At 39.2% G+C, this 13,766-nt stretch overlaps 1 protein-coding gene across 3 annotated transcripts in view; it reads left to right on the top strand.

Moving 5' to 3' along the window:
* LOC576142 (DENN domain-containing protein 5B) overlaps positions 1-13,766 on the top strand; it is a 64,313-nt gene that overhangs the window by 19,621 nt on the left and 30,926 nt on the right. For all 3 annotated transcript variants that reach the window (XM_030988666.1, XM_030988667.1, XM_030988665.1), the window contains exons 2-3: positions 5,865-5,974; positions 12,448-13,246. In XM_030988666.1, coding sequence (XP_030844526.1) covers positions 5,865-5,974; positions 12,448-13,246 — 909 coding nt within the window. The remainder of the gene's footprint in view (positions 1-5,864; positions 5,975-12,447; positions 13,247-13,766) is intronic.

Below are 13,766 nucleotides of genomic sequence, written 5' to 3'. Positions count from 1 at the left end.
CAACAGAGGCATTATGTTATGATGGTGCAAAATAAATCATCCTTCAACAAAATGAATTATTAACACAAGAGCTGGCATATTCGTCAAACAAGAGGATATATGTTATTTGATTATTGCTTGCTATGATAAACTGCCTCAACTATTCTGAATAGTTGACTGGCGGTACATGTAAATGTACACTGCACATTTATGTAGGAAATAAGAATTCATATTTAGTTTGATTTTATAATTATAACATTTATAACAAAATTCTTACTGCACCTTCCAGAAAATCACAAATTTCGAAATTTTGGGGTGCCTACCTCTCTGTAAAGGCCACCCATGGAAAATACAAAAAGTGGCCAGTGTAGACAGGTGGCCTTTGTAGACAGGTTCTTCAACACATATTTCCTTTTAGTGGGAGGTGATAATGGTGACCACTGCCGACAGGATTGACTGTAGTCCGAAAAAAGGAATTTTGACACTTGATGATACTTTTCAAATGAAATGCAGTATAACAAGTTAACATCTTCATCTGATAGCAAAATTATAATATATTCTACAAGTGTAGGGGATGATGAGCATTCTTTTGCACAAATTTTCTTAAAAAGAGGAATGCAAATCACTGCTGGAGTCATGATGCAAAGTTGTATTTGCATTGTAAATGTGAGTATACCCCTCCCCCCCCCCCCCCTGCTTCTCTCGTTAGGAAATTGGTGCCCGAGCAGGGCTTTGTTGAAAAGCAGGTCCTGAATGAAACCACCCTTTTGAAAGATATCATGAATAAATAAAAAGATAAATGAAATATAGGAAAAGTGTTTTTAGCCATCTGAAACAGGTTGGGTTGGAGATGGGGGGGGGGGGTACAAGTGGGTGTGTCCATGTAACTCTGTCAACCATTGTATTAATCTGAAATAATCTTGAAGAAAAAAACAAAGCATACATTTTTTTTGATTAAAATAAAATTCATCACTTAAAAACACAATTGGAAACAAAGCCCCCTTTCTTGGGGGGTTTCATGAAAATAAATAGGACAACCCTTTCATGGGAGGAGGATCGAGCCATCCCAAGATTGAAGCATCACGGGCCAGCCAGTATCCATCCATCGCTTGTAAAGAGAATCCACTTTACCATGTCATCTCTAATTAAACAGAAAGAGAGCAGGTAGATTGGCTGGCCTCCAGGAGAAAATGAAAAAAGAAGGAGAAGAAGATGAAACGAGAAGAAGAAGAAGATGCACAAGCGAGGGCGCACTCCGACGGCCTTGACCGGTCACTGCCTCCACTCCCTGTACATCTTGATTATGAAGCTGCCTTGTAAGGCTAGTCTTAGGATTCAGACTCAATACCAATTGTGGCATTATTCATGTACACGTTTATTCTGTTAACTTCTATAACAAGACAGGGGTGCCAGTTTTCAGGCAATAGCCTGAATTCAATCCCTGGTGAGTTATTTTCATACCATAGTTTAGGTTTTTTTGTGTACAAACTAGCTCATTCTAGGTGATTTTCATGCCCTCTGATCAATTCTAACTGGCATCCCTTAATGGAGAGAGTCTATAGATCTAGAGACATATAGAAAACTTGTTATTCACCTTCTAGAGAAATACAGTATTTGAGAAAGATAATATTTGTCAAGAAATTATATTTCAATGAAATGTACATGTACTACACGAGATCTGTACATGCATGATATTAATTTCTTGCTGTTTAGGTTGTGTAATGTGTACTGCAACTTACATGTACATTCACTACATGTACTGTACATACATGTTACATGGAGGTGCTAAAATATATTGATTTAAAAGGTGTTGCATATTTGAAATGTTCTTTCTCTTTGGCTTGAGATGGCAAAGTTTGGTTAGAGAGCACCACAAAGCATATGTAACAAGATTATACATTTCTTCCTTTTTTCCATCCTCGCTTTTTGACGATCTCATCCCGCACCTGACAAATAGCATGAGGAATATTTGACTACTGGGAAATTTAGGTCAGTTTGTCGGGTTGGAGAGTATCGTTGAAGGGGTTATAGATACTGCGTAGATTCCAGAGGGAAATTTTCCTGAGCAAACTTAGGACTTACATGTAGGAGAAATTTGCATTTGATCAAGAGAGAAATATTTGTGTTTTTTGTCTTCCTTTTTCTTTTTCTTCTTCTTTTTGTACTTTTAATCATGGTGAATACAGTAGAAAATAAAGGATAATATTTAGATGTGTGTGGAGAGAGAGAAAGAGAGAGGGAGACAGAGAGACACAGAGAGAGAAAAAGAGAGAAAAAGAGAGAGAAAGAGAGAGAGAGAGATAGAGAGAAAGAGAGAGAGAGAGAGAGATAGAGAGAAAGGGTGAGTATAGTGGTAGGGAAAGAGAGACACAAAGAAAGAGAAAGTGGAGCAGAAGAGGTTTGGAAACAATAATAGATACAGAGAAAAAGAGAGAGAAAAAAAAAAATGAAGAGAAAAGGGAAAAAGAAGAAAGAGGGAAATATATATAGAGAGACAGAGAGAAAAAAAAAGGGGGGGGGGAATAGAGAGAGCATTAAAGGAGGATGGGTAATATGCATTGAATGATTACAGTTAATCATAATCTTTGTTTTATTCTGATAATGTAGAAACACATGAAACTGAATGTAACCTTAAATTAATTGGGTATGAATTCACGAAGAACTTTTCCTTAGAAAGGAAAGGAATAAACTCATTGCATGGTAAAATATCATTGTGCCTAACGATGCAAACAAAATGCTTGTATGAGAAGAAATTAATCAAAACAACGTCTGTTTTATTAGACAAAGCGAAATGAGGTAGATTGTGTTCCAATATTCTGGGTGTAGAGTTAATGTAGATTTGGTATTGATTTTTGATTCAGGCTATATGTCTCAGAGCCGGGCGATGAACATGTTCCTCGTAATACCGAGGGCATTGATTCTATGTTATGCACGTACTGCACGCAATTCAGAGATGAAAAGTGTGTTTGCATTTGCTTACCTGTGTAATAGCGTTGCAAAAAAAAAGACTGTTTTGATTAATTTCTTTTTACATCTAGTTTCTTCCACATCATAAGGTACAATGATATTTTGCCATGTAGTGTATTAATTTCCTTTCCTTTCCTTTCTAAGAACCATTTCTTTTTCAATTTATCGCCAGTTAATGTAGGAATTCATTCACCTTTGTCTGTTTCTACATGTACATGTACCTGTACAAAATGTATTTGTAATTTGTGTCCCTGTATTACCAGAATCTACACATGTATGACTCCATGCAGGCATGCATACCGGTATATTTAATACCCATACAGTGTACACTCTTTGCATGTTGGCCTTATTGATAGGGCGTTAGAAATTGAAAAAAAACCTTTGCTTGTCTTTTTACAGTGGATTTTTTCTAAAGAGCTTCCTTAAGATCTGTGGGGGTTTTATTTGCGAATTTTGCTGATTTTGTGAATCACGCTTTGATTGGGAATTAACAACACGCAAAAATATTTCCAGTACATGTAGGCGATGTCACGAGACAAAATCACTTAAGTACATGTACATGTAGCCCCATCGCCTGTTTATTACTTAATCTCAAATTCATCAACAGCAAATTTATGTTCATCATCACTGCTCATGAGGGGATATTCTCCGGGTGCATTCATTTACTGCAAAATGCCTAGAGCTTTAGGTGTTCAAATGCACTGTCAGTCAATATATGAAGCTGAGGAAAATATGTATTTCTTGCACTCTCCTGTACTATTGGGCCGCAGCCGGAGCTCTAGAGTTACCCCTCACAGGTGTAATTTCAGCAGCGGGCTTCTACCAGATGATATCTTGCGTAAACCCCCACTGAAACAACACCGGGATATGGGCAGACATGCTTGCAAGTTAGAATACAATATTTCATCACGATTCCTGATCTGCATTATAACGGCAGCCGTGATCCGGGCTGTATTTCCAATTTGCACAGACTAAGGACCGCTCACGTTCGAGAAGCAGCCATAGTTTGAATGCACGAACCCCCTTTTGAAGCGAGCTTCAGGACCCCCCTCCCCCCTCCCAAAAAAGGAGATTTTTTTTTGCCCTGCAGAGTGCATTTACATTAATACGTGTGCTTTCAAAGAAGACGGCATAGATGCTTACCAGTATGTAATTCAGTGTAAACAAAATACTTTCATGTTCGCTGAAGCTCCTGTAGGATTTGGTGTGGTAAAAGTGTGATTTTGTCACAGTAATATTTCAGTAAATTTCTGTTGTATGGGACTACAACTCTACATGTACATTTTTTTCATGAACATGCACTATATTGTGCGTTTTGCTTTTTGGGGCAACCCCATCACTTATTTTTTACACATGTATCAATTTTAATTTTGATTGAAAAGAAGTGTACCCAGTATACCTTAAAATCAATTGCTTAATTTGGAAACTCCTGCGTCGCAGTTTAATAAATTATTGTGCACACAGTATCTCATAGGCGACTGACAGTACAGGTAAACTATTGGAAGGAAGAAATACTCATGTAGCGAATGTGATCTTAAAATCATGCATGCGCATTGCTCATTACACCGTTGGTTATCTACCGGCGACATGTCGTACATGTCATGTGTACATGATGACATTATGAGGAGCTCACTCCTTCCTAGGTCCTAATCGATACACGAATCATTACCATAGCATATCAGGTTACAGCGCTCATGGTCTTGCTGATGCCCTCCGTAATTTGATTATGCGATTCATATCGCAGATGACTGTTCAGTGTTCAGGCTTTGATCAGCAAGTGGTCCATGGTTATAAACAGTAGTAGATACTTTGTATGAGTCTGTATTCCGTGTATGTGCAGAAATTTTTTGCCGGCCTTGTATGCGGTATATCATCACAGTCCTGTTTCATAAAACTTGTTCTCAATAAAAAATGCTAAATATATATCCGATTATGCAATTCATATCGCAGATGACTGTTCAGTGTTCAGTGTTCAGCAAGTGGTCCATGGTTATATACAGTAGTAGATACTTTGTATGAGTCTTCATCCGTGTATGTACAGAAACATGTTGGTGGCCTTGTGTGCTGTATGTGTGTGTCATCAGGGTCCTGTTACATGAAAATTGTTATCAATAACAAATGCTAAATATCTATGACTGACGATTTCAGTAGCTTATAACAGTTTTTGTATTTATACCATTGGCATTTTTCATTTTCAGGAAAGAAATGGAAAGTAAACATTAATGGAATACATACGTTTGCTTTCACTTGATGTTGTGGGGATATATTGAAAGAATGTCCGAAGGTCGCTCCGTCTCAATAATAATAATAATAATAATATTTGGTTCTTGTATAGCGCATAACACATTATATAACGTCTCTATGCGCTTCCAAAGAGCTTTGGAAAGTACTACCCTAGCTTTAGCTCGGCAGCCGTAATCAGCGCACAATGCATTTCAACGTACAGTGTATAATCCTACCGGCTGCCCATTTACCTCACCTGGGTCATTACTATGTTGATGTCAAGTTAGACAACCTATCTCTTAACTGTACTGAGTCACAATGGTCTAATAGAGTACCGAAGCTGTGACATCGTAACAAATTGTTTTTTGAATTCTCAATTTTTTCTTCATTTTCCAAAAGAGCATCAAAAATAATATCTGAATGTCGAAAACCAATTGAATATGTTAAGTATTGGCTGAAATATGACCATCTGAATAAATATATGTCCTATAGGAACTCGGTGTTATAGTGCTCGGGTTCATAACATTAGGAATTCCAAAGATAGATTTTTGATGATGTCACACTTCACCACTCTATAGTATGGCTTGATTACTTAGAAAGTTGTAAAATTAACCATGATTTACATAGAAAAATATCTCCTTCACCCAGATTGCATCGTTTAAAACGATATCCTTCTCTCTTTTACTTACCTCCAGGTGAAAGCTGCCACATTCATCCCCTGCATAGGAGCTATAAGAGTAAGTGCCTGCATCACTACCCCGCTAACGTTGACTGGAACCCCTTCGATGCGGATGGAGTCAACATGGTAAATATTATTTCTTTAATAACGAAAGCGATGTACAGGTGAACAACCAAATCCCCTCAAAGGCAATAGAATAACATAAGAAAACAGTTCATGATATTAATGAATATTTATTAAAAACAAAATACATCCCTTTGTTTAGACATTACCCTGTGAGCGACCACTCCCAAAAAAGGAAACAGATCAAAACAAAATAATAACCCCCCCCCCACCCCCGGCCCCCTCCCGAAAAAGAAAAAAACAGGAGAAGAAGAGCAACACCAACAACATCAACAGTGGCAGCTAGAGGAAGGAGAAGAGGAAGGAGAAGAGGAAGGAGAAGAAAAAGAAGGAGAAGAGAAAGAAAGAGAAGAGAAAGAGGAGAAGAGGAAGAAGAAGACAAAAAGAAGAAGAAGAAGAAGAAGAAAAAGGAGAAGAAAAGGAAGGACAAGAAAAAGAAGGAGAAGAAATAGGAGGAGAAAAAGAAGAAGTAAAAGAAGGAGAAGAAAATGAAGAAGAAGAAAAGAAAGAAAGAGAAGAGAAAGAAGAAGGAGAATAGAAAGAAGGAGAAGAGGAAGAAGGACTAGAAGAAGAAGAAGATAAAAAGAGAGAAAGAAAGAATGATACATTTCTAAATGAATTGGATTTACCCCCTCGGTGGTCAGAAGGGTGAATGACCAGGGCCGGGCAAACAGCCAAAGAACTGTCTGGAGGCCGAGTATAAACTCCTTTGCAATATTGGCTTAGGAGGGTCCATCTCTGATAGATCTACTGGGAGCTATTACTCTGAAATATGATTGCATATTTTTTTATGACCACTTACATCATGTTAGGAATATAACTGTAGGGAAGGGCGCAAAGTGATTGGAGTGTGTTGTGGGGGGGGGGGGGGGGTGTGGGTGAGGTGGGGTGTTGTATGGGGGGGGGGGGTGGTGAAGGGAAGGAGATGGGTGGAGGGAGAAGGGGGTGGAGGAAGAGTAGGAAGCGAGAGTGATAGAGGAAAGTGGAAGATTGAATTAACGGATGAAGGAGTGAGGGCTGGGAGAAGAGTGATAGGGACTAGGGTGGGGGAGGTTGGGGTGAGAGAGGGGTGGGGTAAGGTAAAGGGAGTGATCAAGGAGAGTGGAAGACTGGGGAAGCTGGAGGGAAAGGAGGGATGAGAGGGGGGACTTGAGGTAAATGGAGAGAGTGGGAAAAACCATGTACATCTAGGAAAGAGAGAGAGAGAGAGAGAGAGAGAGAGAGGAAGAGGGAGGGAAAGAGAAAGACAGAGAGTGATATAGGGGAAGAAATGTAAACAGGGAACAGAGGAGAAGATAAAACAGTCAACCATGGACCCTAACCTTTCAGAAATACAGTATTATCAAAAAGAAAAGGGGGGGGGGCATATTGATTGGGATGGAGGGAGAAATAAATAGAAAAAGCTCAAAAAGAAGTTGGATGGCCAAATACTGTAACTGGAGAAAAGTGCAACAACTTTAAGAGATGAGACATGCATTGGGAGAGAGAGATGAGGAACAAAATCAAATCTCCTTAAAAGTTTATTTAAACAGTGAGAGAGAAAGAGGATGAAAAGTTTACTGTCCATGCTGAACAGACCTTTAAAAGCAACAAACGATACTACAGTTCATGCCGAGCGGACCTTTTCAAGCAACAAACGATATCGCAGGGGAGGGCAAACATTGACAGGGATGGGGTGGAAGCGGTGACGGGCCGGGCCGGGCTGCGCTGGCTTGCAACAGGAGATCAAGACGGGTGTGGGAAATGGACGCTGATGGGGTAACGAGGATGGATAGGTGTGTTTGCAAACAAACTGATGAGATTTCCTCTGGGGAAAGAAGTCCAATCAGCGTAGCCCCATTCAGACTTTGCAAACTGTGTTATGTTTTGTATGATAACTCCATAACCAAATAGTGTATCCCTGTTCAGACTTAGAAAAACTGTGTAACGTTTTGTATGATAACTCCATACTTGTAGGCATATGATACCACATGTATGTTCAAAGTAGATAAGTTTTGCTTGTATGAACACAATTTGGCACAGCATCATTCAGTAAAACTTATACATGTTAAGCAAAACTTGATAATGCATATTTTTGGGGACACACATTGTGAATGGTGTCTAGGAGTTGCACATACCGGTATATAACTCACAACTTACAATTTGTTACATCCAAAATCGATTCCCATTCAGACTTCAAAAACTATGTAACGTTTTGTATGATAACTTTATATGATAATATGTACAAAGTATCGGGGTAGAGGCTTTTATGAACACACTTTAGCACAGTGCCATACAATTCAACATCATGTACATATACATGTACAGTATACAACTAAATCATTTGTACCCTTACCAAGTCTTGTTTTTTTTTTTTTAAGTACCGGTATGCAAAAATTGCTTTGTCCCAATTTCTGTTTCTTGAGAATGTGACATACATTTAAACTTACATCTAGAAGTATTCAACATACATTAGGACCTAATTTGGCTAGTCCATCTTTCATTCTTGTGTTACAAAAAAGAACAAAAAAACATTAAATTTACAAGGGGTATGAATTGTACACATGTACATGTTTAGAAAAACTGGATTATGGATATTTTGTATGGATACTGTTTGTGAATGGTGTCTTGGAGATGCATACAACTCACTACTTCCCTGCAAAATCAATTAAAAGATAAAGTAGTGATGAATTAACTTTGGAACAAATGGAGATGTGTGCATTTTGCTATTTTGTTTCCTTACCAATGAACACAACTATGGTACATGAAGTGCCACAACCACAGTATAGCGGCCTACCTACATGAACTTGACCGAAATGAAAGTAGATTGATGAAGATGGAATCCCTCCCAGGACGGGAATGATCGTACTGATCACTTTAACCGGAAAATGTAGGAAGGGCCAAGTCGAGTCTGACATTTGCCTTCTAAAAAAGAAAGACAAAAAAATCTGTAGCACTTTGCTTTTTATAGATTTATTTGGGTGCATGCGTGACCGAAAAACTGGGTGAATGCCAACTTTATCCAAGGTACAATAAAGAACATGTCGTCATAACTTTCAAATTTTGTAATAAACAGATGAAGTTATTGAAAACACTGAAAAAATATGGCAATACATGTACATGTTTGTGTTTTTTTAGGACAGCTATATTGATGGTAAAAAAATGCAACAATTGTACTTCTCCTTCTTCTTCTTTTTCTCCTTCTTCTTTCTCTTCTTCCTCCTCTCCCTTGCTTCTAATTTTCCTCCTTCTTTTTCTTTTTCTTGTTCTTCTTTTTCTTCTTCTTCTTGTTCTTCTTGTTCTTCTTGTTCTTCTTCTTGTTCATCTTCTTCTTCTTCTTGTTCTTCTTGTTCATCTTCTTCTTCTTCTTCTTGTTCATCTTCTTCTTCTTTTTCATCTTCTTCTTCTTCTTGTTCATCTTCTTCTTCTTCTTGTTCATCTTCTTCTTCTTCTTCTTTTTCATCTTTTATTACTTTTCATCTACTCCACAACCACTATCATCTTCTTCATCCTAGCTACTAATTATACAATGAGATTGGTAAACACCCACTCTGTCTACACATTTTTCACTAATATGCCTTTTTATGAAAGTATGGCACAACAATGAAAGTTAAAAATACTACCATTTTATTTCATAAAAGTTAATCTTTATGGTAAGATTGTAAAACAAATGAAGTTATGATACAAATGCATTGATCAGTCCATAAACTACATGTAAAGTATATTGAGTCTATAGTACTTACTGTAGTAGTTGTGGAATATTTTTAAGCAGGCAGCAGTAGAGATGTACAGTTCATGTATACATACTGGTACGGTATGTGGAATTTAATAGAACATGATTTCACAAATGTAATGCCATGCATTCCTGAAAAATGGTGGGAGGGCTGACGTACTACGCTACATGTATGTCAAGTATGTTCATGCAAGTCTTCACGATGGGCGTGATGTACCATTGATATTCCCCTATTACAGAAACTACTAGGAAACCAAATTTCTTGAAAATTTAATTAGAGAAGTACTGCAAATGATTTCTAACTGCCATGGACCATTTTTGCAGCAACAGTAATGTATCATTAGAATGTAAAGGGGGCGGGGGGGGGGGGGGGGGGTACACCTGTCATTAATTTGAATAGATAAACAATTATAGTGTTTCAGAAAATATTTCCCTAAATTTTGTTTTCAATTCTTCACAATTTAGTTACTTAGAACTAAGATTTCTTCTTTTAATTTCTAAAGGGCCTACTTGTCGTCCATTTGGAGCCAGTAGGGTGTTAACTCTTTGTTAAACTACATGCTTATATGAGTTAATGCCCTTCTAGCTCCAAGCGAATGATGGATCTAGGGAATCCAGGAATATCCTTTGGTCTATCACCTAGGAAAAATAACTTTCTTGATGATACTCCGTCAGCAGTTTAGATGGGCCTGCCTGGATATCGACCATGTCTGATGAAACCCCCGCTTTCTAGAGCGTCACAAAAATAAACTGGACGGTGGATGGTCGTTGAGCCGTAGATGGGAAGCGCAAATCCGCGCACCCCAAACACATTCATCACCGGTGTCACATATCAAAACATAGAGGGGGTTGATAGATAAGGGCTTGGTGGTGGGGTGCGAGCGTCTTGAATGCTAATCGTAACAAAGTGCTGACAGACAAACATTTACAGACAGTGCATGGTACCATGAGTACATTGCAGGAAAAAAATACATGGGGGCTCCGGGTGAATCAGCCTCCGAAATGCTCAAAAGAGCCCCTGAAAGTCTTAAAAGAGCCCCCAAATTTTGCATATAGTTCAATGTAAAACAAATTAATTTATTTTTAAAGTAATTTTTTCTCTGGTACATGTGTACTTTGGAAAGATGTGTAAGGTAAAAGACCTTGGTACAAAAATTATAGATGTGTTATCATGGCTAAGTCAGTGACTAATTCTATAGGTATAGATACTCCAGAGAGGTTTTTTCTCCTTAAGAAATGATTACATTTCATCTTACCAAGTTTTTGAACATTTTAAGGATTCTCATGGTTTATAAATTACAACAACCAATTTTTATTCATTTTCATCTCCTCTTTTCAAACCCTTCATAATAGAACATTAAACAGCGCAAATTTTTTTTTATTAAGAAGCCCTCTAAATTTTTGGGAATATGAAAAATATCCTTTTGTGACTACTGATCATCACACTCAGGAGTGGGAAGCAAATAAGACCTTGAAAGCGTTCAAATGATCCTGGAAAAAATGTGACCAAAGAGACATTCAGATCATCTTTGATGCAGTCTGAAATAAGCATGTCAAACTGTTTTTTTCATATTTTAGGTAATAAATTGACATAGCAATAGTGTATGAGATGATTATTTCATTTTTTGGGGGGTTCAGCTACAAGGTACACATCATTGGTTTTCTGCGAGAAAGTTGTTACTGTCATTGACGATGCATGTACATAAATATGTGTAGGTACGCTGTAGCTCTTACAGACTTCTTAAGGGCAGCCGACAACACAAAAAGATTCAGATGAAAACTACTAAATCCAGCAAACACAGAGGTGATATGACAGGGAAAAAACTTGTGCTTCTAAACAAACTAATCGCTTACCTGGAGGCAATTCTCACCGCCAAAGGGAAAATAACTCTTTTATTCATTTCTAAATGATACTCTCGCCCTTTGTGTAAGCCACTTTTTACTTTAACTCACCTTGCCGAGCAGCATCAACATGTATATTATTCATGGAAATGGATTATGAAAAATTGATGGGGCAGTATGAGCGGCCATTATGCGCCATTTCCGCACCTGGCATTGCTCACCTTGTCGGTTCGGCATTGAGGGTGCGCAAGCAGCGCGACACCTTGGCGGGGTTATTGACACGTGTAAAGGTTGCGTTGGTGTGTGTGGGTGTGGGTGTGGGTGTGTGTGTGTGTGAGAAGCGGGATAGGTTAGGGCAGAGTGTCAAGTTGGATGTTTTGAAGTGAGATGGAGAGGGAGAGGGAGGTAGGGTGGTGAGAAATGGAAAGTTAGATATATATGCACTGTAGAGAGAGAGAGAGAGAGAGAAAGAGAGAGAGGGAGAGGGAGAGGGAGAGGGAGGTAGGGTGGTGAGAAATGGAGAGTTAGAGATATACACTGTAGTGCGAGAAAGAGAGAGAGATAGAGAGAGAGAGAGAAGAGAGAAGAACAAAAACAAGAAGAAGGGAGAAGAATTGATGTTTACACTTTCAGGCTCTATGTGCATGTAGGTGAAAAGGGGAGAGACAGAAAAGAAGTAAGAGAAAGAAAAAGAAATGACCTGTTGCTTTGAAAACAAACCACATAGACTTAAATGCATTCTGAAATAATATTGATATGGGATATCACATTATAAATGGTTGAAAAATCATAATAACATTTAATGATAAGTTTTTAAGCGAGGTAGAAAACATCTAGGGAACAACTTGTGGTTTAGGCTGAATAAGGATATATTTCATTTTTGATTACCTCATATCTAATTTGTGTTTCTTCTTTTTTCCAGCTGTGCATGCCCAAGGGGCTTTCCTTCAGAACTCAGAAGGGGAACCGTACGGCCAAGTTCCATTCCTTTGTCATGACGCGGGAGGACAACACAAGAATCTATGGGGCGTCCCTCACCTTCTATGAGCAGGTGTCCAGTCAGCACATCTGCGCCGAGCTCCAGACCCTGCAACACAAGTATGGAGAGGACCGAAGGCTACGGAAGGCCAGCGTGACCCAGGGAAGCACAGGCAGCATCTACGACGAAACGCACCCTAGTAATAGTGGGTACAGAACTATTGGCTCGCCGCGCTTCCAACGGCGCCAGTCCAGTCCGGCGATCCAGGGCCTGGCGTCGCCCAGGACGCGGAGGCGAAGCCCCGTCCACCAGTGCTACACCACGAAAGCATACACGCTTCCCAGAACTCACACAGACACCAAGAACCCGCACTTTGACATGGTGAAGGACACCCTCTATGTTTCAAAGTCTATATGTCTCATCATGCCACTGCCCTTCGCCAGGGCGGCCAGGAAGTTCCTGGAGCAGCTGTTCGAGGTCGTCCGCTCCACGAACTCTCCGTCTCTCCCCATGGAGAGCTACATCTTCAATGTCCTCTACGACGTGCCGCTTCCTCCGATGGGACGGAGTATGGTCTTCACCGGTGTCTCCCGCAATATCGCCTGCCAGAGGCCGTCGAGAGCCGAGCTGCCGCTCTGCGAGTACGCGATACGGGACATTTTCGACCTCCTCGGGACGGAGAACGTGATCGATCTCCTCACCTGCGTTTTTCTAGAAAAGCAAATCTTACTTGTGTCCAAAGGTACAGTATGATATCAAAGAGAAGGAGAAAAAAAAAGGTTGAAAAGGAAAATAAACAACAACAAACAGAGGGAGGGATAGATATTGAGAATCTCTTTGAAATTGGAAAGTTTTAATCTTTTATATCATTGGGTGTCTCCCTCCCTTTATCTTGCAAATTACCAGCAGTTATATTGTTGGTAATGTTTTTATTTCTTTTCTCTTACTATTAAAAGCCCTTTGGAAAGATTTCCAGTGCTACATATATATCACTCACTACTCTGATGTACATGTATAAAGAGTTGACGTTAATCATAACTTTTTTGTGATTGATATCAATCGCAACAATTACTTAAGAGAGGAGATTGCAAATTTGTGATTGATTAGAGGACTTTTTTAGATTGACTTGGATGAACCGCAACTCTTTGTAAGACAGGTCTCTTATGATATGCTTGGTAAAGCACCTCCTGAGGCAAGAGAATGAATCTAAACATTTGCTTTGTTCCCCCTTCCAGACTACCAGCTGCTGACTGGCCTTACTC

Source organism: Strongylocentrotus purpuratus, unplaced genomic scaffold (genome assembly GCF_000002235.5).
Source record: "Strongylocentrotus purpuratus isolate Spur 01 unplaced genomic scaffold, Spur_5.0 spur5_scaffold_17, whole genome shotgun sequence".
Lineage (NCBI taxonomy): Eukaryota > Metazoa > Echinodermata > Echinoidea > Camarodonta > Strongylocentrotidae > Strongylocentrotus > Strongylocentrotus purpuratus.
Note: the sequence above shows the minus strand (reverse complement) of the source record. Positions and strands in the feature narration are given on the sequence as shown.